This window comes from Scyliorhinus canicula, chromosome 13 (assembly GCF_902713615.1).
Source record: "Scyliorhinus canicula chromosome 13, sScyCan1.1, whole genome shotgun sequence".
NCBI lineage: Eukaryota > Metazoa > Chordata > Chondrichthyes > Carcharhiniformes > Scyliorhinidae > Scyliorhinus > Scyliorhinus canicula.
The window spans coordinates 61041531-61065894 of record NC_052158.1 but is presented as its reverse complement, the minus strand read 5'-3'; the positions used below and the strand labels follow the sequence as shown (position 1 = coordinate 61065894).

Sequence of the window (24364 nt, the reverse complement as noted above, 5' to 3'; positions counted from 1 at the left end):
AAAGAGCTAGGGGGAGAGAGGGAGAGTCAGAGACGAATGCCAGGCAGCCTGAAGACATGATCACCAATGGCAGAACAATTACATTTGGGGATGTCAGAAGGTCAGAATTAGATGAACAATCCTGGAGGGCTATGTAGTATAAGGGACTGGCAGATACAGGATTAATGTGAGTGCAATACCACCCACGCAGTATATAAGAATGCACATCACCCAGACCTAGGGTCAGTGTAGTGTTGGTCATAGAACATAGAACATAACAGCGCAGTACAGGCCCTTTGGCCCACGATGTTGCGCCGTCCTGTGAAACCCCTCTAAAGCCCATCTACACTATTCCCTTATCGTCCATATGCCTATCCAATGACCATTTGAATGCGTTTAGTGTTGGCGAGTCCACTACTGTTGCAGGCAGGGAATTCCACGCCCTTACTACTCTCTGAGTAAAGAACCTACCTCTGACATCTGTCCTATATCTATCCCCCCTCAATTTAAAGCTATGTCCCCTTCGTGCTGGACATCACCATCCAAGATCTCGGATGGAGATAGCTCCATACCCTGTCCTCATTACTGTATGTTTGTATGTTGTTATACGCAGATAATAAGAAAATTTGCCAGATCAATCTGCAGAGAGAGGAGCCTGGGTGCTAAAGGCAGACGTTTTCCTGCAGCAGAAGACTCCACACAATTCCCTCTTGCAAGTCCAGCCACAGCACATAGAGTTCACAGCCAACCAGGGTGAGCTAAATCTTTTTCACTTCCAGGCTGCAGCCAGTCCTGAGAGCCCCTTCAGTCATAAGTGCCGTTGCTAATCCTGATTCCCTGACTCCGAGCCTCAAGAGTTGAACAGGAAAAAAAAACAACAAATGAATGATTAATTTACTCAATTCCCAGGGACCTTGTGATCAACCGGGTCCTTAAACAGTAAGCCTGCGATTTATTTAAATGTCTCGCTACTCGCAATGCTACATCACTGATTAAATCAAGTCAGCAGACAGCTACCCCATGTAACCATTGTTGAAAATTCTCCTTTCTGAAGCATGCTGCCACCATTTAACGAAGCCCACCTAAACAGGTAGGTGCGAGAAATCCATCGTTCTGCAGCGAACAGCGACTCCATCTTGGAAGCCTATAACCTCTTAAAGCTGCACCCTCACTTTTAAAAATCTTCAACATGGATCACAAATCCAGCTCACCAGATCCGTTTGGACCAATTCCTAGGGCCGAGTCCAACTGGCCCTTTGGCATCCCTGGGAAGTGAATTTCCCATTACTTGAGTACATCAGTCCTCAGTTAAAAAAAAAAATCAGAGAAAGTCCAGATTAATGTCCTTTTTACTGGTTTGGTGATCTTACGAATCACATTGTCCTGATTCAAAGCAGTGATAAATCCAAAATCAGCCTCGGGGAATTATTTAAGACCTTCGATTTATATTTTAACCTTCAAGCTGAAATACTTTATTAAGAGGCATAAACCCACCCCTCCATCCAGAAAAATGACAAAAGCCACACAAGGGCACACGAGAGTCATAGAACTCTCCGGAAGCCCCAGTAGTACATCCGCATGGGTACCCTGAGCCAGCAGCTCCAACTGATTTAATTTTTGAAGATGGACATGTTTCAAGCACTATAGCATCAGCTGGTAATGACCCACAAGGATAAAGTCCTGTGCCAGGCAGAGCAAATAAAAAGCAGAGATACAATCATGAAAAGGTTTGCATCCAAGCCGAGTTGGAAGAACGCAGCTTTAAAGACTGAGGGAGAGGGAGGTGCCACCTTTCAGATGAGATATGAAGCAAAGACACTGGCCGGAATTCTCCGGCTGGTCCCTGGCGGTGAGATTCTCTGTTCCCACCCAGCAGCGCACACCCACCTGTGGGTTTCCCAGTGGCGTGGGGTGTTTTCAATGGGAATCCTCATTGACGGCAGCGGAAGCAGGGAATCTCACCGCCAGCGAATGGTGAGCTGCCTCCCGCTGCTGGGAAAAACGTGGCTGGGAGACAAGAGAATACCACCCCCTGTCTGACAGCTTGGGTGAATGTAAAGGATCCCAAGGCACCATTTTGAAGAAGGACAGGAGGGACATCCCCAGTGTTGTGGGCAATAGCAATCCTATGATCAACATCACAAAGAACAGCTTCAGAGATATGAACTGGAAAGTAAATATATTGCAAATTTGCAGGGTTAGTGCATGGTTTTACTTCCAAAGCAGTTCAGACACTTTTTTAACTACTGTGAATGGAAAAGGGACTGAGCTCTGTTGTATTTAGCAGAAGTGAATATTTCTAATTCTTTCACGGGTTGTGGGCTACGCTGGCTAGGCCAGCATTTGTTGTCCATCCCTAATTGCCCTTCTGAAGGTGGTGGTGAGCTGCCTTTTTGGACCCCTGCATTCCTGTGGTGTGGGTACACCCACAGTGCTGATAGGGAAGGAGTTTCAAGATCCTAACCCAGCGACAGTGAAGGAATGGCAATATGTCTCCAAGTCAGGGTGGTGTGTGATTTGGAGGGGAACGTACAATGGTGATGCTCCCATATGCTTGATGCCCTTATTCTTCAGGGTGGTAGAAGCTGTGGGTTTGGAAGGTGCTGTTGAAGCAAGCATGCCCAACTTTTACCTGCTAATGTTAATCCAGCTCCCTCAGACTGTCACTCAGTAACCCCTCTCCCCCCGGCACCCTGTGTTACTGACTGTATCTCTACTGATGTTAATCCAATTCTCCCTCTCGGGCCTATTACTCTGGGCTCTGCGTATTTTCTATTCTCTCAGCTGTGTAATAGTTCATACATGACTCACAATCTTTCCCACTGGGTCCTTGCGGGCAGATACAGCGATAGGTCCCTCCGTATTCTGTGCAGGAGGCCCCGTGTGGGCACTGATGGTGGGCACTACAGGGCTGGAGAACTTCTGTTGGCAAGGAAAGAGAAAGCATTTGAGTAACTCTCAAGGAATTTACGTGCAGACTAGTGGTCAAACGTGTTACTTTTGTCCAATCCTTCCCACGAGGGACAGGTTATGTCCATTCAGTCTGACTGAATGGAGCGTTCCACGGCACCCTGACCAGACCTTCATATCACCCAGGGCAGACAGAAGCTCAGCATGTAGTGACAGAGTTCCGAGACAGAGTTTCCTCGCTCTTTGGTGGTGCGCTTGGAGGCGGTGATGGGTCGGGGCAGGAAAATGGTGGGTCAATATGGCTCCACGAAATATTTCTGCAATGGGGCATCTTTCCCATAGGCAGACTGGATATATGTTCGGCCCTAATCTAGGATGATTTAGAGAGCTCACTGCCATTTTATTACAGATGGAGTCATCCCCACCGTGTGAGGAGGCCATCATTTCAGTGGGGGCGTTCTCACTGTGGCTGCCAGAGGCACCAAGTCCCAAAACGAGGCCAGCCAGTATCACAGGCCGCACTCCCGGAGGATTTTCCTCTCCGCTCCGAGGGTCCTCATGACTTGACCCTTCATCATGTTTAATTTAAATACACGCCTCTGAGACTGTCTCCACGTTGAGGCACCCATGCAGTTTCTGACTTTTCTCTGCAGTGCCCGCCTCTCCTGGAGGGGCTGCCGAGGCTGCAGTGGTGTTGACTCTATTTCACTGGGCCGCCATCATTGGGAGCACTCCCGCTGACTTCATTGGAGATGGGAGCTCGAATTAGCAGGCCGCCGCCTCCATGGCGATCATGCCCAAAGGTGTGCTTCTGACAAGTGCAGGCCGAGCAGCCCTCAATCAGGTCTCAATATCGGGGACCTGAAGCTCTTCATCCATCTCGGGTCTGCACACAGCTTGATGCTGCACACTAAAGTGGCAATCAGGATAAGGGTGAGATTGAGGAATCTTTTCTGCCCTTTATCTGGGGATTTTTATATCACGTCCCTGCCAACGTGCTCCATATCCCCAGATAAACTGGAAGATGTTTCTCGTGATTGTCATGGCACAGGAGCAGGATTTGGCCATCTCCACCTATTTATCACCTCATGTCTGACCCGTAAAGAGAAGGAGCGCCGCTCCCATAAACCCTGGGTGCGATTCTCGGTAGCCCGATGCCGCAATCATGACCAGCGATCAGGCGGAGAATGGATTCTGACGGCGGAATCGGGATCGGTGCCGGTTTGACGCCGGTCTGCTGTGCTCCGCCCCCTCCAAACTGGTCGTTGGCTCGTCATCGGCTAGCCTACCCGGAATGCTCCGGCCCCAATGGGCCGAGTTCCCGATGGTGCGGGCCATGTGTGGTCCTGAGTGTACGGGAACACGGCATGCCGGCTGCGGACTGTGTCCAGCGCCCCCACACTCGGAGGGGGCTTCTACTAGAGCTGGGGAGACTGGTGGGGGGGGGGGGGGGGGCAAGGAGTGGGCTCTGGGGTCGCGGATTGCGGGATGGGTCCACACACGGCCAGCGCCATGTTGTATGGCGCGATCATTGCAGGTGGTCAGCCGTGCGCATGCGGAGCCCGGGTCCCAGCCATTCTCCGGCCATTTTTGGCCCGGTCCGTGGGAGTTTCAGTCGGTGCCGGTGCTAACTCCTCACCGGTACCGGAATCGGTGAGGGTTTCATGCCGATTTTCTGGTCGTGCAAGTCCACACATGCTCCACTGGTGTCGGCACTTAGTATCCCAAACGGAGAAACATAGAACATAGAACAGTGCAGCACAGAACAGGCCCTTCGGCCCTCAATGTTGTGCCGAGCCATGATCACCCTACTCAAACCCACGTATCCACCCTATACCCGTAACCCAACAACCCCCCCCTTAACCTTACTTTTTTTTATTAGGACACTACGGGCAATTTAGCATGGCCAATCCACCTAACCCGCACATCTTTGGACTGTGGGAGGAAACCGGAGCACCCGGAGGAAACCCACGCACACAGGGGGAGGACGTGCAGACTCCACACAGACAGTGATCCAGCCGGGAATCGAACCTGGGACCCTGGAGCTGTGAAGCATTTATGCTAACCACCATGCTACCCTGCTGCCCCTATTTCTATTTGACTTGGCGAAATGGTCCTGGACTCTTGACACACACGCCACTCCTGTCCAAACCATTACTCCAACACATTCAGGTAGTCTGACTTGACTGTTAAGTGGATAAAGGACTGACCAGCCCCGTTCCCAAAGATCAGGGTCTACCTTTAGCTGCAATTTACTCAGTCTCCGGAGGCCAGCTCAAACTGGTCACAGATGCTTATCTGTCTGCAGACAGAGAAGATGGCGTTGTCGCCCATGCCTAAGAAGGCTTTAGAGCCAGGACCTCCGCTGACTGGCATTGAAACCCTTAGTTATAGCCTTATCCTTCCTGATGGACTTGGCAAAGGATTTGATACAATTCAAAAACAAGTCCTGGGGAAGGGGGGTGGTGGGAGAAGGGGACAACCCTACCTAGCTCCAGATTGGATTGGAAAACATTTTGATTCCCACCCATTTGCAGATTCAGGGAGCAGCTTAATGTAAATTCCTTGAGAATAGCTGGAATTCCAAGATGTACTCCGAGTAGTATCAACCACTGAACATGCAATCTTATTACATAGACCGTACAGTGCAGAAGGAGGCCTTTTGGCCCATCGAGTCTGCATCGACCCACTTAAGCCCTCATTTTCACCCTATCCCCGTAACCCAATAACCCCTCCGAACCTTTTTGATCACTAAGGGCAATTTACCATGGCCAATCCAACTAACCTGCACGTCTTTGGACTATGGGAGGAAACCGGAGCACCCGGAGGAAACCCACACAGACACGGGGAGAACGTGCAGATTCCGCACAGACAGTGACCCAGTGGGGAATTGAACCTGGGAGCATGGCGCTGTGAAACCACAGTGCTAGCCACTTGTGCTACCATGCTGCCCTTAGCTGCCCAAATTACAGTCAGTCCCAGACATCTCGCACCACATGGGAGTACAAGAAAACATTAATACGAACCGTTCTCACAGTCACGCCCCGTAAATCCTTCAGGACAGTCACAGAGGTAGTCATCATCATTCTCTTTGCACTTTCCGCCATTCTGACATGGACTTGGCTGACAGACACTCGGGACTGTTGGTCCATCTTTGGAGAGAGCACAAGGAAATGTCACAGAACAGGATCTGCCAATTAGAGCTTAATCTAACTGTATTTTTCCAAATGGTTTCGATCAGGGGCTGGTTTAGCTCACTGAGCTAAATCGCTGGCTTTTAAAGCAGACCAAGCAGGCCAGCAGCACGGTTCGATTCCCGTATCAGCCTCCCCGGACAGGCGCCGGAATGTGGCGACTAGGGGCTTTTCACAGTAACTTCATTGAAGCCTACTCGTGACAATAAGCGATTTTCATTTTCATTTCATTTCATTTCAGTGGACATCAGATAAGACTGTAAAGCTAGGCCTGATGAACCAGCACAACTCAATCAATACCACAATAGATGGGACAGCCTTAAAGTTACAGTAACACTTTCTATACGTGTCAAACTACCATCTTGTACCATATTCACAAGATCTGCTATCGAATGAGGTATATACTATTCTCTAAAATGCACTGGCATTGTTACTCACTACAATATACACAGGGTTGTTATTTACCATAATATATACTGGGGTTCTTACTCACTATAATATATACAAGGGCTGTTATTTACTCTAAAATAATGTACTGTTCGGAACTAGATATAGTTTTAGGGAGTTTATGTTTGTATTTGTGGGTGTTAGAAATAAGATGTGGCTTTAAGTTTGAGCTTAATTTATATTTCTGCTGTTGAGTGTGAAGGAAATGGGCAGGATTCTCTGAGCCTGCGTCAGGTCGGAAAATCGCCGATGATGCGGGAAATTCCCGCCACACAGCTCCGATGCTGGGACGCAATTCTCTGGTGACCAGAGAATCGGCGCCAACCACGCCTACACGGTCGACGCGGCGCCAGTCGAGGCTGCTGAAAGAAGCCCCTGCGGCGATTCTCCGCGGCCGACCGGCTGAATTCCCACAGAGTACTGGAGAGCCTCGCCGGCGTAGTTTTAACCTGGTACCGCCGGTGGGAGCTCGGATCCGCGGCCGCAATGACGTCCTGGTGGGGGTCGGGGGATCTGACTCCCGGGCGTCCAGGCCCGCGATGGGAGGCTACCGATCAGCGAGCGCCCATGATCTGGAGGGGGCCTATCTCCTTCCGCGCGGACCCGCTAGATCTCCGCCATGTTATGCGACGCTGGCGCGGAGACGGCCATCGCGTGCATGTGCGGACCCGTGCTGGCTGTGCAGGGCCGCCTTTGGGCGCCAGAGCAGCGCGCAGCACTCAGGCGCCGTGTTGGCCCTCGGAGGTCTGCTGAATCTCTGGGCCAGCAGGCCCGTTGACGCCGGAATACCACTCCGGTGTTTACGCTGGCATCAACATTTGTCCGGGATTTCGGAGAATCCCGGCCCTGGAGGTTTAGTTTCACTGTAAAAGGTTTTATTAGTTTGGAGCCTTCTCGGGCTACAAACTCAACATGAGCAAAAGTGAGATCTTCCCAGTACACCCGCAAGGGGGGGGGGGGGGGGGCAGCACTAAAGGGGCTGCCGTTCAAACAAGCCCGACATAAATTCCGCTACCTGGGGATCCAAATAGCCCATGACTGGAAAGGGATCCACAAATGGAACCTCACCAGCCTGACGGAGGAAGTTAAAAAGGACCTGCAAAGATGGAACACACTCCCGCTCTCCCTCGCGGGGAGAGTTCAGACGATCAAAATGAACGTACTGCCCAGGTTCCTCTTCCTGTTTAGATCCATTCCGATCTACATCCCCAAGGCCTTTTTCAAAGCGCTGGACAAACTCATCATGGCGTTCGTATGGGGGGGTAAAAATGCTAGGATCCCAAAGAAGGTCTTACAAAAAACAAAAACCAGGGGAGGGTTAGCCCTCCCGAATCTACAATTCTACCACTGGGCAGCAACAGCCGAGCGAGTAAGGGGATGGATCCAGGAGCCAGAAGCTGAGTGGGTGCGTGCGGAGGAGGCCTCCTGCATGGGAACCTCCCTCCGGGCCCTCGCCACGGCAGCACTCCCATCCCCACCCAAAAAACACTCCAGCAGCCCAGTGGTGACAGCCACCCTCCAATCCTGGAACCAACTGCGGCAGCAACTTGGCCTGACCAAAATGTCGAACAGGGCTCCCATCTGCAACAACCATAGGTTCAAACCAGCACTGACCGACGCCACCTTCAAAAGGTGGAGGCAGGACGGGGGGACACTGACAGTCAGGGACCTATACACGGACGACAGGATCGCAACACTGGACGAACTGACAGAGAAATTTCAGCTAGCTGGGGGGAACGAGCTACGGTACCTGCAGCTCAAAAACTTCCTACGAAAGGAGACAAGGACGTACCCACAACCGCCACGACAGACAATACTGGAAGACCTACTGGACGCAAGTATCCTAGAGAAAGGGAACTGTAGTGACATGTATGACCGACTGGTAGATAGGGACGACACCGTACTGGACGCAACAAGGAGGAAATGGGAGGACCACCTGGGGATGGAGATCGGGTGGGGACTCTGGAGCGAAGCACTGCATAGGGTCAACTCCACCTCCACGTGCGCAAGGCTCAGCCTGACGCAACTAAAAGTGGTACATAGAGCCCACTTAACAAGAACCCGTATGAGTAGGTTCTTCCCGGAGGTGGAAGACAGATGTGAACGGTGCCAAAGAGGCCCGGCCAACCACGCCCACATGTTCTGGTCTTGCCCCAGACTCGTGGAGTACTGGACAGCCTTCTTCGAGGTAATGTCCAAAGTGGTGGGAGTGAGGGTGGAGCCATGCCCGATAGTGGCGGTCTTCGGGGTTTCAGAACAGCCAGATCTATTCCTGGGGAGGAGGGCAGACGCCCTAGCCTTTGCCTCCCTGATCGCCCGCCGTAGAATCCTGTTTGGCTGGCGGTCAGCAGCACCGCCCAGAGCTGCGGACTGGCTGTCCGACCTCTCGGAATCTCTCCAAATGGAGAAAATCAAATTTGCCATCCGAGGGTCGGACGACGGCTTCCACAGAACGTGGGAGCCATTCATGTAACTGTTCCGGGACCTATTTGTGGCCAATGTACAAGAGGAAGAATAGTCGGGGGAAGGTAGCGGGAGGGGGGGGGGGGCTACAGGTTCGTTACGGGGGTTCGATGGCTAGCTAAGGCCCAAAACCAAACTAAATAAACATGTTGGGGGGGGGGGGGCGCAGTTACTACTACGAAGATGCCTTCCTGTAAATATGTATGTTAATTTTTGCGTGTTTGTTTTTTTTCTTTTTTCTTTCTCCTAACAATTTGTAATTTGTTCAATATAAAATATGAAAACTGAATAAAAACATTTATAAAAAAAAAAAAAGGTTTTATTGCATTTTTATGTCACTGAAACAAACACAGTGGGCTGGATTCTCCGATGTCTGCCACCACCAGTAGCAGAGTTCCCAATGCGGCAAAGAATCCAGCGGCATCCAAAAAATGGGATCGGCGCTCGATGCTCTGGTGCCCCGCTTGTGGAGGTATCAAGGTTCACACCCCGTGCCGGAGGCAGGATGCAATAAGGTCAAATTGATCAATTTGCATCCTATTGACGGACTGGGCGCTGGATTCTCCAAACTCCAGTGAATCTCCAGGCCTCTGGGCCGGGATTCACGTGGGCAAGAATTGGCGCAGGTATTTATAATAATAATCTTTATTATTGGCAGAAGTAGGCTTTCATTAACACTGCAATGAAGTTAACTGTGAAAAGCCCCGAGTCTCCACACTCCGGTGTCTGTTCGGCTACACGGAGGGAGAATTCAGAACGTCCAAATTACCTAATAGCTTGTCATTTGGGACTTGTGGGAGGAAACTGGAGCACCCGGAGGAAACTCACGCAGACACAGGGAGAATGTGCAGACTCTGCACAGACATTGACACAAGCCGGGAATCGAATCTGGGGCCCAGGCGTTGTGAAGCAACAGTGCTAACCACTGTGCTCCCAGAATTCAAGAGCTGTTAGTCTCTTAAATATACACGGCGCTGTTGCTCACTATATTTAACAACCTGTGTATATTAAATAATAGTCCCTGTGTACATTATAGTGACTAACAGCCCCATGTATATTTAAGAGATTAACAGTCCCTGTGTATATCAAATAACAGTCCCTCTGTACATCATAATGAATAACAGCTCCATGTGTAATGTACACAGGGACTGTCATTTAATATAAACAGATGCTGTTATTTAATATACACAAAGACTGTTAATCTCTGAAATGTACACAGGGTTGTTACTCACTGTAATGTTCACGGGGTTGTTATTTAGTATGCACAGGGGCTGATAGTTAATATACTTGAATGCTATTATACGCAATAATATACACAGATTCTGTTATTCAGTATAATATACACAGGAGCTGTTATTTTGTATATACAGGGACTGATATTTAATATACTTGAGTGCTGTTATTCACTATGATGCACACAAGATTCTGTTATTCAGTATAATATACAGGAGCTGTTATTTAATATGCACAGGGACTGTTAATCTCTTCAAGATAAACAGGTGCTGTTATTCATCATAACATACACTGGGCGGCTGCTCTGGAGAACATCGAGATTGATTGCTCCTATTGTCACTGCCCAAATATCACCATTGTATAGCCTTCTAACATGCCATGCAATAAGAAGCAGCTTATTTGTATACAATTGGCAATAAAAGTCTCTGTGCATAATGTAGAGAATCGCATTCCCTGTGTAAATTATTAGGAATAAAATCCTGTTGCATGTCATCTGGCAGAATATTGCCTATTGCAGGCTGCCCTGTTGTGGGGATTAATGGGTGTTTCTCTGGTTGGCAATCAGTAGCTAGTGGTTTCCCTCAGGGATCAGTGTTGGGCCCACTATTGTTCACAATTTACATAGATGATTTGGAATAGGGGACCAAGCGCAATTTGTCCACGTTTGCAGACAACATTAAGATGAGTAAAGCAAGAAGTGCAAAGGATACTGGAAGTCTGCAGAGGGATTTGGATAGTTTGACTGAATGGGCTAGTGTTATGGGTCAGGGTTTATAGAACCCCAAAGTGTATCATGGAGTTCACCTGATCCACAACCTTTACTGGATTGTGGTACGGGGGGCACATGGCCCACTCTACAGGTGTGGTGCAGCAGACATCTAACAGTATTTGTTAAAGCAAAACAATGTTTATTCTATGAACTCAAGTTAACTTTTTAAAAAACATACAGTGAACATCTTAGCAACCATTAATTCAAATATACCCCCCAAAGAAGACAACACTAAGTAATCCTTAAACTTTCCTTTTAACATTTTAACAGAAGCACATCAGATTTAAATTCATTACTGAGAACACAGTAAGTCGTCTTACAACACCAGTTAAAGTCCAACTGGTTTGTTTCAAACATGAGCTTTCAGAGCACTGCTCCTTCCTCAGGTGAATCTACAAAATTGCAATCACTTCCTCAGCATTTCACCTGAGGAAGGAGCAGTGCTCCGAAAGCTCATGTTTGAAACAAACCTGTTGGACTTTAACCTGGTGTTGTAAGACTTCTTACTGTGCTCACCCCAGTCCAACGCCGGCATCTCCACATCATTTTTGAGAACAGTTATCCCTCTGAATTCACCAAATGATCAAGAGATAGTCTTTACATGGCAGAGAGAATGGCATTACACCTCCTGCGGCTGACTGCAGCTCCAACACTGAAACAAAATCAAAAAACACAGACACACCCAAGCTTTTCTCAAAGTGAAACTAAAAAGCAGAGCCAGAGCTCAGCTCCACCCACACTCTGACATCACGACAGTAACATGAGCAGACAAACATTTCTTAAAGTGACATTCTCATGACACCTCCCCCCAAGAAAAAAAATAAACCATCAACTTCAAGATGGTTTCATTTTTCACCTTTTCACTTTCCTTTAAGAAATGCACACAGTAAATATACTTTATCATTTCAAAAAACATACGCAAGCAAGTATAATAATACAGTCCATTTTTTTTTGTTCTTCTTCCTCCTCCAACTGAACCTGCTTCTGTTCATCACATTCGTGACAAAGCATCGGCTATCACGCTTTCTCGTCCTGCCGCATGTACTATTTTTAAATGAAATGGCTATCAAAATAAACTCCAGTGAAACAGCCTTGCATTGTTACTGCGGAATCGCTCCAAAAACATCAACGGTTTATGATCAGTATATATAATGGTGTCAGACGGATTGCTGGTCACATAAATGTGAAAATGTTGCAAAGCCAGCACCAAACTCAAAGTGTTCTTCTCAATCGTTGAATACTTTTTCTGGTGAGAATTCAATTTCTTTGAAAAATAACCAATAGGTCGCTCTAGCCCTTCGTCGTCATCTTGTAGACACACCCGCACCTACACCCACATCACTCGCATCAACCGCCACTTTGAATGGTTTCGTGGGATGGCTAACACAGGAGCAGTGGTTAACACAGCCTGCAGGCCGTCAAATCCCTGTTGACACTCCGCTGCCCACTGGAATTTTTTCCATTTCTTGAGCAAGTCCGTCAGTGGAGCAATCTCGCTACAAATGTTCGATCAAATCCACTCATGCCACGAAATGGCATTATTTCCCTTCGTCATGAGGTTATCGGAAACTCCTCAATGACTGTTGGTTTCACATCCTGTGTGACCATTCGACCCTGTCCGATTGTATGGCCAAGGAAAGTGACTTGGGCTTTTCCAAATTCACTTTTGGCTAGGTTTATCGCCTCCTGAAGTCGATCGAATAACTCCATCAGAAGTTTCAAACGTTCTTTCCATGTCCAGCTGAAAATGACCAGATCTTCGATGTATACCGCACAATTGGGTAATCCTGAAACAACTTTGTTAGTTAACCGTTGAAATGTGGCTGGGGCGTTTTTCATGCCAAATGGCATAACTTTGAATTGGTATATACCATCTGAAGTCACAAAAGCTGAAATCTCCTTCGCCCTGTCAGATAAAGGTACCTGCCAATAACCTTTAAGTAAATCCAATTTGGAAATACAAGCTGATTGTCCCACTTTCTCAATGCAATCCTCCAAATGTCGGATAGGATAAGAGTCCATTCTTCTAACTGCATTAACCTTTCTATAGTCCACACTCAACCGTTGGAGACCGTCTGATTTAGGTACCGTCTCTATGGGTGAGCTCCATTGGCATGCAGCCATTTTTAAGCATACTCTCATTCTCTTTGTTAATCTGTGCCAATTTTAAAGGGTTAAGCCTAAATGGATGTTGTTTGATAGGAACAGCATTTCCCACATCTACATCATGTATAGCCATTTTAGTACTTCACAATTTATCTCCACAAACTTACCCACGTGATATCAATAACTCTTACAGGTCAGTTCGTTTTTCCTCTGGAAGGTAACTCAACAATTTATCCCAATTTTTAAGAACATCCTCGTTTTCCAATTTAATTTGAGGTATGTCAAATACACAGTCATCTGGATTTGGTTCAACACTTTGAGTTAGAATCATTAAAACCGCCTCCTTTTTCTCTCCTTTCCTTTCAAAGTATCTTTTAAGCATATTCACATGGCACACTCGGTGAGTCTTCCTTCTATCTGGTGTTTTTGCCACTTAATTTCCTTTCAATCTGATACGGTCCACAAAACCTTGCTTTTAAAGGTTCACCTACCAGTGGTAACAATACTAAAACTTTATCTCCACTGGCAAAACTACGAACTTTGGGTTTCTTGTCCGCTACCTGTTTCATCACATTTTGTGTAACTTTTAAATGGTGTCCAGCCAATTCACCTGCTCTATTTAATCGTTCCCTAAAATTTGACACGTAATCCAATAGTGTAAGTTCTGATTTCTCACTCACCAATTTTTTCTTAATCAATTTAAGTGATCCTCTTAAGTGACCAAAAATTAGTCCAAAAGGACTGAATTTGGTTGACTCATTTGGTGCATCCCTAATTACAGACAGTATGAATGGAATTCCTTTATCCCAATCCTCTGGATAATCGTGACAACAAGCCCTCAACATTGTCTTTAATGTCTGATGCCACCTTTCTAACGCTCCTTGCGCTTCTGGATGGTACGCAGTTGATTTAAATTGTTTTATTACTAAGCTATCCATAACTTCTTTGAATAACCTGGAGGTAAAATTTGATCCTTGATCCGATTGAATTTCTGTGGGTAGTCCATATCTAGTAAAGAATTTAAATAACTCCTCCACAATCTTTTTAGCTGTAATATTACATTCTGGAATGGCCTCTGGAAACCTCGTAGATTATTATTGTCAAAAGATATTGATTCCCACTTTTCATTTTAGGAAGCGGTCCTTGCAAATGCACTAGTGATAGTTTAAGTGAATGGGCTAGGGTCTGGCAAATGGAATATGATGTTGACAAACGTGAGATTATCCATTTTGGTAGGAATAACAGCAAAAGGGATTATTATTTAAATGATAACATATTAAAACTTGCTGCTGTGCAGAGGGACCTGGGTGTCCTAGTGCATGAGTATCAAAAAGTTGGTTTGCATGTGCAACAGGTGATTAAGAAGACTAATGGAGTTTTGTCCTTCACTGCTAGAGGGATGGAGTTTGAAAAATGAAATGAAAATGAAAATAGTTTATTGTCACAAGTAGGCTTCAAATGAAATTACTGTGCAAAGCCCCTAGTCACCACATTCCGGCGCCTGTTCAGGGAGGCTGATATGGGAATTGAACCGTGCTGCTGGCCTGCCTTGCTCTGCTTTAAAAACCGGCGATTTAGCTCTGTACTAAACCAGTCCCGAGTCCAGGACTGCGACAGTGAATTCCTAACGATAGCAGGTGTTTCCTCTTACCTGTTTCACAGTGTTTCCCTGTGTATGACTGTGGACACAGACATGTGTAATTATTGATCAGGTTGATACATTCGCCTCCATTCAGACATGGGCTGGAGTCACACTTGTTAGTTTCTGGCAGAGAGGAAACGGCATCGTAAGACGTAAATCACAATAGCAAGATCCTCATAGATCAGAGAATTTACAGTGCAGAAGGAGGCCATTCGGCCCATCGAGTCTGCACCGGCCCTTAGAAAGAGCACCCTACTTAAGCCCACACCTCCACCCTATCCCGTAACCCCAGATAAACCTTTTGGATACAAAGGGCAATTTAGCATGGCCAATCCACCTAACCTGCACATCTTTGGACTGTGGGAGGAAACCGGAGCACCCGGAGGAAGCCCACACAGACATGGGGGAACATCCAGACTCCGCACAGACCAGGAATCGAATCTGGGACCATGCAGCTGTGAGGAAACTGTGCTAGCCAATGTGCTGCTGTGCTGAATGAGGAATTTCTGTTTCTGACCATTCACCTGAGGAAGGAACAGTGCTCCGAAAGCTAGTGTTTGAAACAAACCTGTTGGACTTTAACCTGGTGTTGTGAGATATCTTACTGTGCACACCCTAGTTCAACGCCGGCATCTCCACATCAGGAATTCCGATTGACAGTGGCCAGCTCAGGCGGATATTAAAAAAACCCAGCCATTGGAATTTGAAGGAAAGTAAGGGAGTTGGCCCTGTTAAGCTGGCGAATATTTATCGACCCATTGTCACACTGCTGTTTGTAGGAGCCGGTTATGCTCATAGTGGTTGTCGCATGTTGCACATTAAACATTCACCGAGCTTCAAACGTTCTTTAACGGCAGCAAAATACTTTGGGCTGTTCTGAGATCGCAAAAGGCGCAACAGGAATGTTAGCATGTTTGTCCTTTCAGAAATCAGAGAATCGGGGGCAGCATGGTGGCACAGCGGTTAGCATTGCTGCCTACGGCGCTGAGGACCTGGGTTCGAATCCCGGCCCTGGGTCACTGTTTGTGAGGAGTTTGCACATTCTCCCTGTGTCTGTGTGGGTTTCGCCCCCACAGCCCAAAGATGTGCAGGTTAGGTGGATTGGCCACGTTAAATTGCCCCTTAATTGGAAAAAAATAATTGGGTAATCTAAATTTATAAATAAAAAAAAGAAAAGAAAAGAAATCAGAGAATCGACAATTATCGCAGAAAGGGAGTAGTTGAGGAGAGGAATCTTGACAAAGGAGAGTGGGAGAGAAGCTTACCGTTTTCACAGTTCTCCCCAGTGTAACCCTGCCGACAGATACACACTGCAGTTCCGTTGTCTGTGTCGCACACACCACCATTTAGACACTCTCTGCTTCTGCATAAGGACTCGGCTGTGATTGGGAGACATAAAAGTGGTTAAAGCAATGACATCCCACCTGGAAAAAAGCTCATCTGAGCCAATGGTCAGTGAACTTCAGATTTACTCCCCAAAGGACCGAGATCTCTGTGTCACCTCGACCACTTTCATCCACTATGTCCTGTGGCTTATGGTCTTAAGATCTATTCCTTTGTTACTCTGACCTGTCTCAGTGTTACTCCATGAACAAACTCTGCAATACTCTGTCTCCACTGTTTGGATCCCTCTAATGGACAATTTATACTGTGATCCATCTATGTTGATCTGTAACCCTAACCTTAGCGTTACTCTGTGACCCCGATCTCCGTGATACTCTGTAATTGATTCCTCAGCGATACTCTGATCCCTGTCCACAGCGATACCCTGTGACCCCGTCCTTAATGATACTCTGACCCCCATCCTCAGTGATACCTTGTGACCCCGCCCTTAGTGATACTCTGACCCCATTCTCAGTGATACCTTGTGACCCCGCCCTTAGTGATACTCTGACCCCCATCCTCAGTGATACCTTGTGACCCCGCCCTTAGTGATACGCTGACCCCCATCCTCAGTGACACCCTATGAACCCTTCCTCAGCAATACTCTGACTCCTGTCCTCAGTGTTACTCTGAGACCATGTCCTCAGTGTTACTCTGCGACCCTGTCCTCAGTGTTACTTTGCGACCCTGTCCTCAGTGTTACTCTGTGATCCTGCCCTCAGTGTTACTCGGTGACCCTGTCCTCAGTGTTACTCGGTGATCCTGTCCTCAGTGTTACTCTGTGACCCTGTCCTCAGTGTTACTCTGTGACCCTGTCCTCAGTGTTACTCTGTGACCCTGTCCTCAGTGTTACTCTGTGACCCTGCCCTCAGTGTTACTCTGTGACCCTGCCCTCAGTGTTACTCTGTGACCCTGCCCTCAGTGTTACTCGGTGACCCTGCCCTCAGTGTTACTCGGTGACCCTGTCCTCAATGTTACTCTGCGACCCTGTCCTCAGTGTTACTCTGCGACCCTGCCCTCAGTGTTACTCTGCGACCCTGTCCTCAGTGTTACTCTGTGATCCTGCCTTCAGTGTTACTCTGTGACCCTGCCCTCAGTGTTACTCTGTGACCCTGCCCTCAGTGTTACTCGGTGACCCTGTCCTTAGTGTTACTCTGCGACCCTGTCCTCAGTGTTACTCGGTGATCCTGTCCTCAGTGTTACTCTGTGACCCTGTCCTCAGTGTTACTCTGTGACCCTGTCCTCAGTGTTACTCTGTGACCCTGTCCTCAGTGTTACTCTGTGACCCTGCCCTCAGTGTTACTCTGTGACCCTGCCCTCAGTGTTACTCTGTGACCCTGCCCTCAGTGTTACTCGGTGACCCTGCCCTCAGTGTTACTCGGTGACCCTGTCCTCAATGTTACTCTGCGACCCTGTCCTCAGTGTTACTCTGCGACCCTGCCCTCAGTGTTACTCTGCGACCCTGTCCTCAGTGTTACTCTGTGATCCTGCCTTCAGTGTTACTCTGTGACCCTGCCCTCAGTGTTACTCTGTGACCCTGCCCTCAGTGTTACTCGGTGACCCTGTCCTTAGTGTTACTCTGCGACCCTGTCCTCAGTGTTACTCTGTGACCCTGCCCTCAGTGTTACTCTGCGAACCTGTCCTCAGTGTTACTCTGTGACCCTGTCCTCAGTGTTACTCTGTGACCCTGCCCTCAGTGTTACTCTGCAACCCTACCCTCAGTGTTACTCTGTGACCCTGCCCTCAGTGTTACTCTGCGAACCTGTCCTCAGTGTTACTCTGCGACCCTGCCCTCAGTGTTACTCTGCGACCCTGTCTTGAGTGTTACTCTGTGACCCTGCCCTCAGTGTTACTCTGTGACCCTGCCCTCAGTGTTACTCTGTGACCCTGCCCTCAGTGTTACTCTGCGACCCTACCCTCAGTGTTACTCTGTGACCCTGCCCTCAGTGTTACTCTGCGACCCTGTCCTCAGTGTTACTCTGCGACCCTGTCCTCAGTGTTACTCTGCGACCCTGCCCTCAGTGTTACTCTGCGACCCTGTCCTCAGTGTTACTCTGTGATCCTGCCCTCAGTGTTACTCGGTGACCCTGTCCTTAGTGTTACTCTGCGACCCTGTCCTCAGTGTTACTCTGCGACCCTGCCCTCAGTGTTACTCTGTGTGGTGAATGTAATATATATATATATATATATATGATAATTCACAGTCTTTGTAAGCGCAGTAGCGATATCCTACCACTAGGGGGAGTACTCAGGAACTTGTACTGGGCTCCATCCTTGGCTCCGCCCCCGACTCCTCCCCCTAGTGAAGCTGTATAAATACCCTTGTCCAGAGTCAGCCTGAGTTCACTAAGAGTTCATCAACGGGTAACAGGCTGGCTCTGAAGTAAGTCGATTAAAGCCTAGATTCATATCGGAAACACGTGTCTGGTGAATTGATGGTTCCATCACTCTGCGACCCTGTCCTCAGTGTTACTCGGTGACCCTGCCCTCAGTGTTACTCTGCGACCCTGTCCTCAGTGTTACTCGGTGACCCTGTCCTCAGTGTTACTCGGGGACCCTGGCCTCAGTGTTGCTCTGCGACCCTGTCCTCTGTGTTACTCGGTGACCCTGTCCTCAGTGTTACTCGGTGACCCTGTCCTCAGTGTTACTCTGCGACCCTGTCCTCAGTGTTACTCGGTGACCCTCCCCTCAGTGTTACTTTGCGACCCTGTCCTCAGTGAGACCCTGTCCTCAGTGTTACTCTGTGATCCTGCCCTCAGTGTTACTCTGTGACCCTGCCCTCAGTGTTACTCTGCGACCCTGTCCTCAGTGTTACTCGGTGACCCTGTCCTCAGTGTTACTCGGGGACCCTGGCCTCAGTGTTGCTCTGCGACCCTGTCCTCTGTGTTACTCGGTGACCCTGTCCTCAGTGTTACTCGGTGACCCTGTCCTCAGTGTTACTCTGCGACCCTGTCCTCAGTGTTACTCGGTGACCCTCCCCTCAGTGTTACTTTGCGACCCTGTCCTCAGTGAGACCCTGTCCTCAGTGTTACTCTGTGATCCTGCCCTCAGTGTTACTCTGTGACCCTGCCCTCAGTGTTACTCTGTGACCCTGCCCTCAGTGTTACTCTGTGACCCTGCCCTCAGTGTTACTCTGTGACCCTGCCCTCAGTGTTACTCTGTGACCCTGCCCTCAGTGTTACTCTGTGACCCTGCCCTCAATGCTACTCTGCGACCCTGTCCTCAGTGTTACTCTGCGACCCTGTCCTCAGTGTTACTCTGCGACCCTGTCCTCAGTGTTACTCTGTGACCCTGTCCTCAGTGTTACTCGGTGACCCTGTCCTCGGTGTGATCCTGCCCTCAGTGTTACTCTGCGACCCTGCCCTCAGTGTTACTCTGCGACCCTGTCCTCAGTGTGACCCTGCCCTCAGTGTTACTCTGTGACCCTGCCCTCAGTGTTACTCTGTGACCCTGTCCTCAGTGTTACTCTGTGACCCTGTCCTCAGTGTTACTCTGCGACCCTGTCTTGAGTGTTACTCTGTGACCCAGCCCTCAGTGTGACCCTGCCCTCAGTGTTAATCTGCGACCCTGCCCTCAGTGTTACTCTGTGACCCTGCCCTCAGTGTTACTCTGCGAACCTGTCCTCAGTGTTACTCTGCGACCCTGTCCTCAGTGTTACTCTGCGACCTTGTCCTCAGTGTTACTCTGCGACCCTGTCCTTAGTGTTACTCTACGACCCTGCCCTCAGTGTTACTCTGCGACCCTGCCCTCAGTGTTACTCTGCGACCCTGCCCTCAGTGTAACTCTGCGACCCTGCCCTCAGTGTGACCCTGCCCTCAGTGTTACTCTGTGACCCTGTCTTGAGTGTTACTCTGTGACCCTGCCCTCAGTGTTACTCTGCGACCCTGCCCTCAGTGTTACTCTGCGACCCTGCCCTCAGTGTTACTCTGCGACCCTGTCCTCAGTGTTACTCTGCGACCCTGTCCTCAGTGTTACTCTGCGACCTTGTCCTCAGTGTTACTCTGCGACCCTGTCCTTAGTGTTACTCTACGACCCTGCCCTCAGTGTTACTCTGCGACCCTGCCCTCAGTGTTACTCTGCGACCCTGCCCTCAGTATAACTCTGCGACCCTGCCCTCAGTGTGACCCTGCCCTCAGTGTTACTCTGTGACCCTGTCTTGAGTGTTACTCTGTGACCCTGCCCTCAGTGTTACTCTGCGACCCTGCCCTCAGTGTTACTCTGCGACCCTGCCCTCAGTGTTACTCTGTGACCCTGCCCTCAGTGTTACTCTGCAAACCTGTCCTCAGTGTTACTCTGCCGCTCTGCCCTCAGTGTTACTCTGTGACCCTGCCCTCAGTGTTACTCTGTGACCCTGCCCTCAGTGTTACTCTGCAACCCTGCCCTCAGTGTTACTCTGCAACCCTGCCCTCAGTGTTACTCTGTGGCCCTGCCCTCAGTGTTACTCTGCGAACCTGTCCTCAGTGTTACTCTGCCACCTTGCCCTCAGTGTTACTCTGCAACCCTGCCCTCAGTGTTACTCTGTGACCCTGCCCTCAGTGTTACTCTGCCACCCTGCTGCCCTGGCACTGTTACTCTGCCACCCTGCCCTCAGTGTTACTCTGAGACCCTGCCCTCAGTGTTACTCTGAGACCCTGCCCTCAGTGTTACTCTGCCACCCTGCCCTCAGTGTTACTCTGTAATACTCACCAATTTTGCAGTGCTTCCCAACAAAGCCAAATGCACACTCGCAGTTGTACGTATCAATCCCATCGATACACGTGGCTCCATTCTGACAATCATTCCACTCACAGTCATCAATATCTGAACAAGAGGGCAAGTATTATCAAGGATGCAAGGCACCTGGGTCCTATAATAATATTTCCCATGCGGCGTGGGGAGGCAAATATTTCTATTGTACTTAAAATAAATCCATGAATATCTTTGCACTGAGTGGGACACATAGGCCCAACCTGATCAATTCCTCCACTCTCTCGCCATTTCTGATTCCACACACCCGGCCCTGAGCTGGAGGTCAGACAAAGAAGCTTCAGTCTTGATGCCACTACATCCAACTTGCACTCACGTGGCAATGTTAACATACAAATCATGTTCCACGACCTTTCCCAAAGACAGCCTAAACAAATGGACGCTGAGGCAAAGGAAGTGGTATTCAGAGGGATGGACCAAAAGCTTGATCAAAGAGCTGGAATTTAAGATAGTTTTGAAGGGAGGTGAGGTGAGTGTTGATGTAGAGAGTTGAAGAGAGATATCTCCAGACTGTGGGGTCGGGATGGCTGAAGGTTTAACCACTGGTGATGGGGTTAAAGTGGAAGGGAGACACACGGTATCCTGGATCAGGGTGTCAGAGCGTTCAAGGTGGAGGGCTGAAAGAGTTTATAAGGGAACTGCCAGCTAATGACCAGCAGTGAAGAAGGCTGATGGTGTGGGGATTGGTGCAGGATAGGGCCTGGTCAGATAAGCTGTCATCGATACGAAACAAAACCAGGGGACGATTGAAATGAATGAGTCTGGCAGTGGCAAAAGCATTGATGTGGGTTTCAATTGCAGTTGGGGGTGGTAGTAAACGATGTTGTACAGGTGGAGGTAGATGTTTGTTGTGATGGAAAAGAAATGGGACAGGAAGGTGATGTGTTAGGCAGGTTGGTTCGATGTGGACTGCACTCAATGCAGGGAAGTTAGAAAGAGACGTCTAACACTGGAGAAGATCCAACACTGTTTTATTCAACTATAGAACTTCGATACATATTCAGCTGTGGGTCGACACTATACCAGTCTGACTGGTGACCTTGTAGTAACCTGACCGGACTTACTAGCTACCGCATGGTGTTTGCACTTGCTAGCTCGTGGACTCTGACTGTCTCAGTAGCTGGGTCCCGAGAGAGCGGGAAACCTAGTGCTCTCTGGCTTTATAGTGGTAGTGTCCTGTCTGGTGATTGGCTGTACTGTGTTGTATGTTTACTGGTCATCCCATGTGTCAATCACTGCCTGTCTGCATCTCATTATATACATGAGTGGATATTATGACAGAAGGTCGAACATTATGATAAGTTTGTGAACAGGTTGGTTCAGACTGAGGCAGCAACTTGGGAGAGGGATGGAGTCATTGGCCAGGATACAGAGCTTGTGGAAGAAAGAAGATACAATCCCCACAGTGCACAAGGAGGCAATTCAGCCCAAAGTGTCTGCATCAACCCTCTGAAAGAGCACCCTACCTTGGCCCATGCCCCCACCCTCTCCCCATAACCCAGTCACCCCACCTAGCCCTTTTGGACATGAAGGGGCAATTTAGCATGGCCAATCCACCTAACCTGCACATCTTTGGACTGTGGGAGGAAACCGGAGCACCCGGAGTAAATCCACGCAGACTCTGGGAGAAATGCAAACTCCACACAGTCACCCAATGCCAGAATTGAACCGAGGTCCCTGGCGCTGTGAGACAACAGTGCTAACCACTTTGGCTTTGGCCTTTTCAATATTTGGTTGCAGAAAACAGCAGCCCATTGAATTTGCAGGGTCAGTAGAGGGGCTCAATGTGCTGCCGTCCTTCGCAATTCCTCCTTTCAACTGCCTCACTGTCTCTGGAAACAACTCAATAATTTCATGGGGTGCCTGGATGTGAACTGTGCCCATGCCTGGCTATCGACAGGGAAGAAAGCTCAATCAGTGTCAATGAAGAGGGCTGAACTCTAGAATCATGGAACTCTTCCTCAAAATAAGACAACTGATCCCTCTTTAGCGATTAAAATAGCAAAACTCACTTCCTTCAAAATGGATGTCAATAAAGCAGCAGATTATTTGTGTAATGGATGCTGCAATCTTGGTTACACCCTCGGACATGGATCTATTGGCATTTAATTACATGATTTCCCCTTTAAGTGAAGCATCAGCATATGAGTCTCTCTATAAGAGTAGAAGAACATCCATAAAGAGGCTGGAATCAACTTTTAATCCGGCACCAGGTACAGTGTGATCGGTGTTCGGGAAATGAGAGGATTGTAAAATCAATCGGAACCTGTTTCACACAGCATCCCTGTAAACCCAGCAGGGCATTGACAGGTGAAGGCATTCTGTCCATCTCTGCAGGTCCCGCCATTGCGACAAGGGTATGAGGAGCACTCATCAACATCTGGAAAACAGGGCGAGAAGTCATTGACCAATAACCGCAGTGCAGCCAGTTCAGCAGCATTGGCCAAGCCAACACTGGCTTGGTGCAAAAATCACAGCTGTCATGGAGGCCACAATCTAAGTGTTCGGTGCAGGACAGACAGAGTTCCTCATACCACAAACACAATCAGCTCTGGCCCCCACTAGAACAACCTGCTGAACTCATTCCTCACCTCATGTTCTCCCCCCTCCCCACCACCTCATTCTCCCCACCTCCCCCATCTCATTCCTCACCACCGTCTCATCCCCCAATCTCATCTCACCCCCCATCTCATCTCATCTCACCTGCCGCATTTTGCTAAATCACCTGCCCCAATCAAGCCCCCCCCCCATCATAGAATCTCTACCGTGCAGAAGGAGGTCATTCGGTCCCTTGAGTCTGCGCTGACCCTTGGCAAGAGTACCCTAACTAGGTCCAGACTCGACCCTATCCCCGTAACCAAGCAACCCCACCTAACATTTTGGACACTAAGGGGCAATTTATCATGGCCAATCCACCCAATGTGCACATCTTTGGACTGTGAGAGGAAACTGGAGCATCCGGAGGAAACCCACGCAGACATGGGGAGAATGTGCAGACTCTGCACAGTCACCCGAGGCTGGAATTGAACCCGGGTCCCTGGCACTGTGAGGCAGCAGTGCTGACCACTGTGCCACCGTGCCACCCCATCACATCTCTCCAATTTTGTCAACCCATCTCATGATCTTGAGGTTCAATTCGGTTTCTCACCACCCATAATCTTTTTCTTCCCCCATCCTGTATAACACTCTTCCAGATGTCTCTGCCACACTCTCACAAGCTGTTCCCCAAGTCCCTCCTTAAAGAGGCATTCAATATTCACTCCACTAAAATGCATTACCTATCTGACACCTCCGGCCCGTAAATCCTGCCCGGCAGGAACACGTGTAAGACGGATTTCCCGTGATGCAATCGTCAATGCATCTTCCATCATTCAGACAGGGCCGCAGATTCAAGCACACAGAAGCTGTGGAAAGCCAAAGGTTTGAGATGAAACAACAATACGAACAGATGAACAATAAGAAACTTGTTGAGTCTGATATACTCATGTGGAT

At 48.8% G+C, this 24364-nt stretch overlaps 1 protein-coding gene across 3 annotated transcripts in view; it reads right to left on the bottom strand.

The window, feature by feature from the left end:
* Positions 1-24364, bottom strand: part of sned1 (sushi, nidogen and EGF-like domains 1) — a 191727-nt gene that overhangs the window by 96426 nt on the left and 70937 nt on the right. For all 3 annotated transcript variants that reach the window (XM_038815011.1, XM_038815010.1, XM_038815009.1), the window contains exons 5-11: positions 24151-24276; positions 23139-23252; positions 20813-20926; positions 16009-16122; positions 14753-14866; positions 5916-6041; positions 2791-2901 (exon numbers count right to left, since the gene is read on the bottom strand). In XM_038815011.1, the coding sequence (XP_038670939.1) occupies positions 2791-2901; positions 5916-6041; positions 14753-14866; positions 16009-16122; positions 20813-20926; positions 23139-23252; positions 24151-24276 (819 nt within the window). The remainder of the gene's footprint in view (positions 1-2790; positions 2902-5915; positions 6042-14752; positions 14867-16008; positions 16123-20812; positions 20927-23138; positions 23253-24150; positions 24277-24364) is intronic.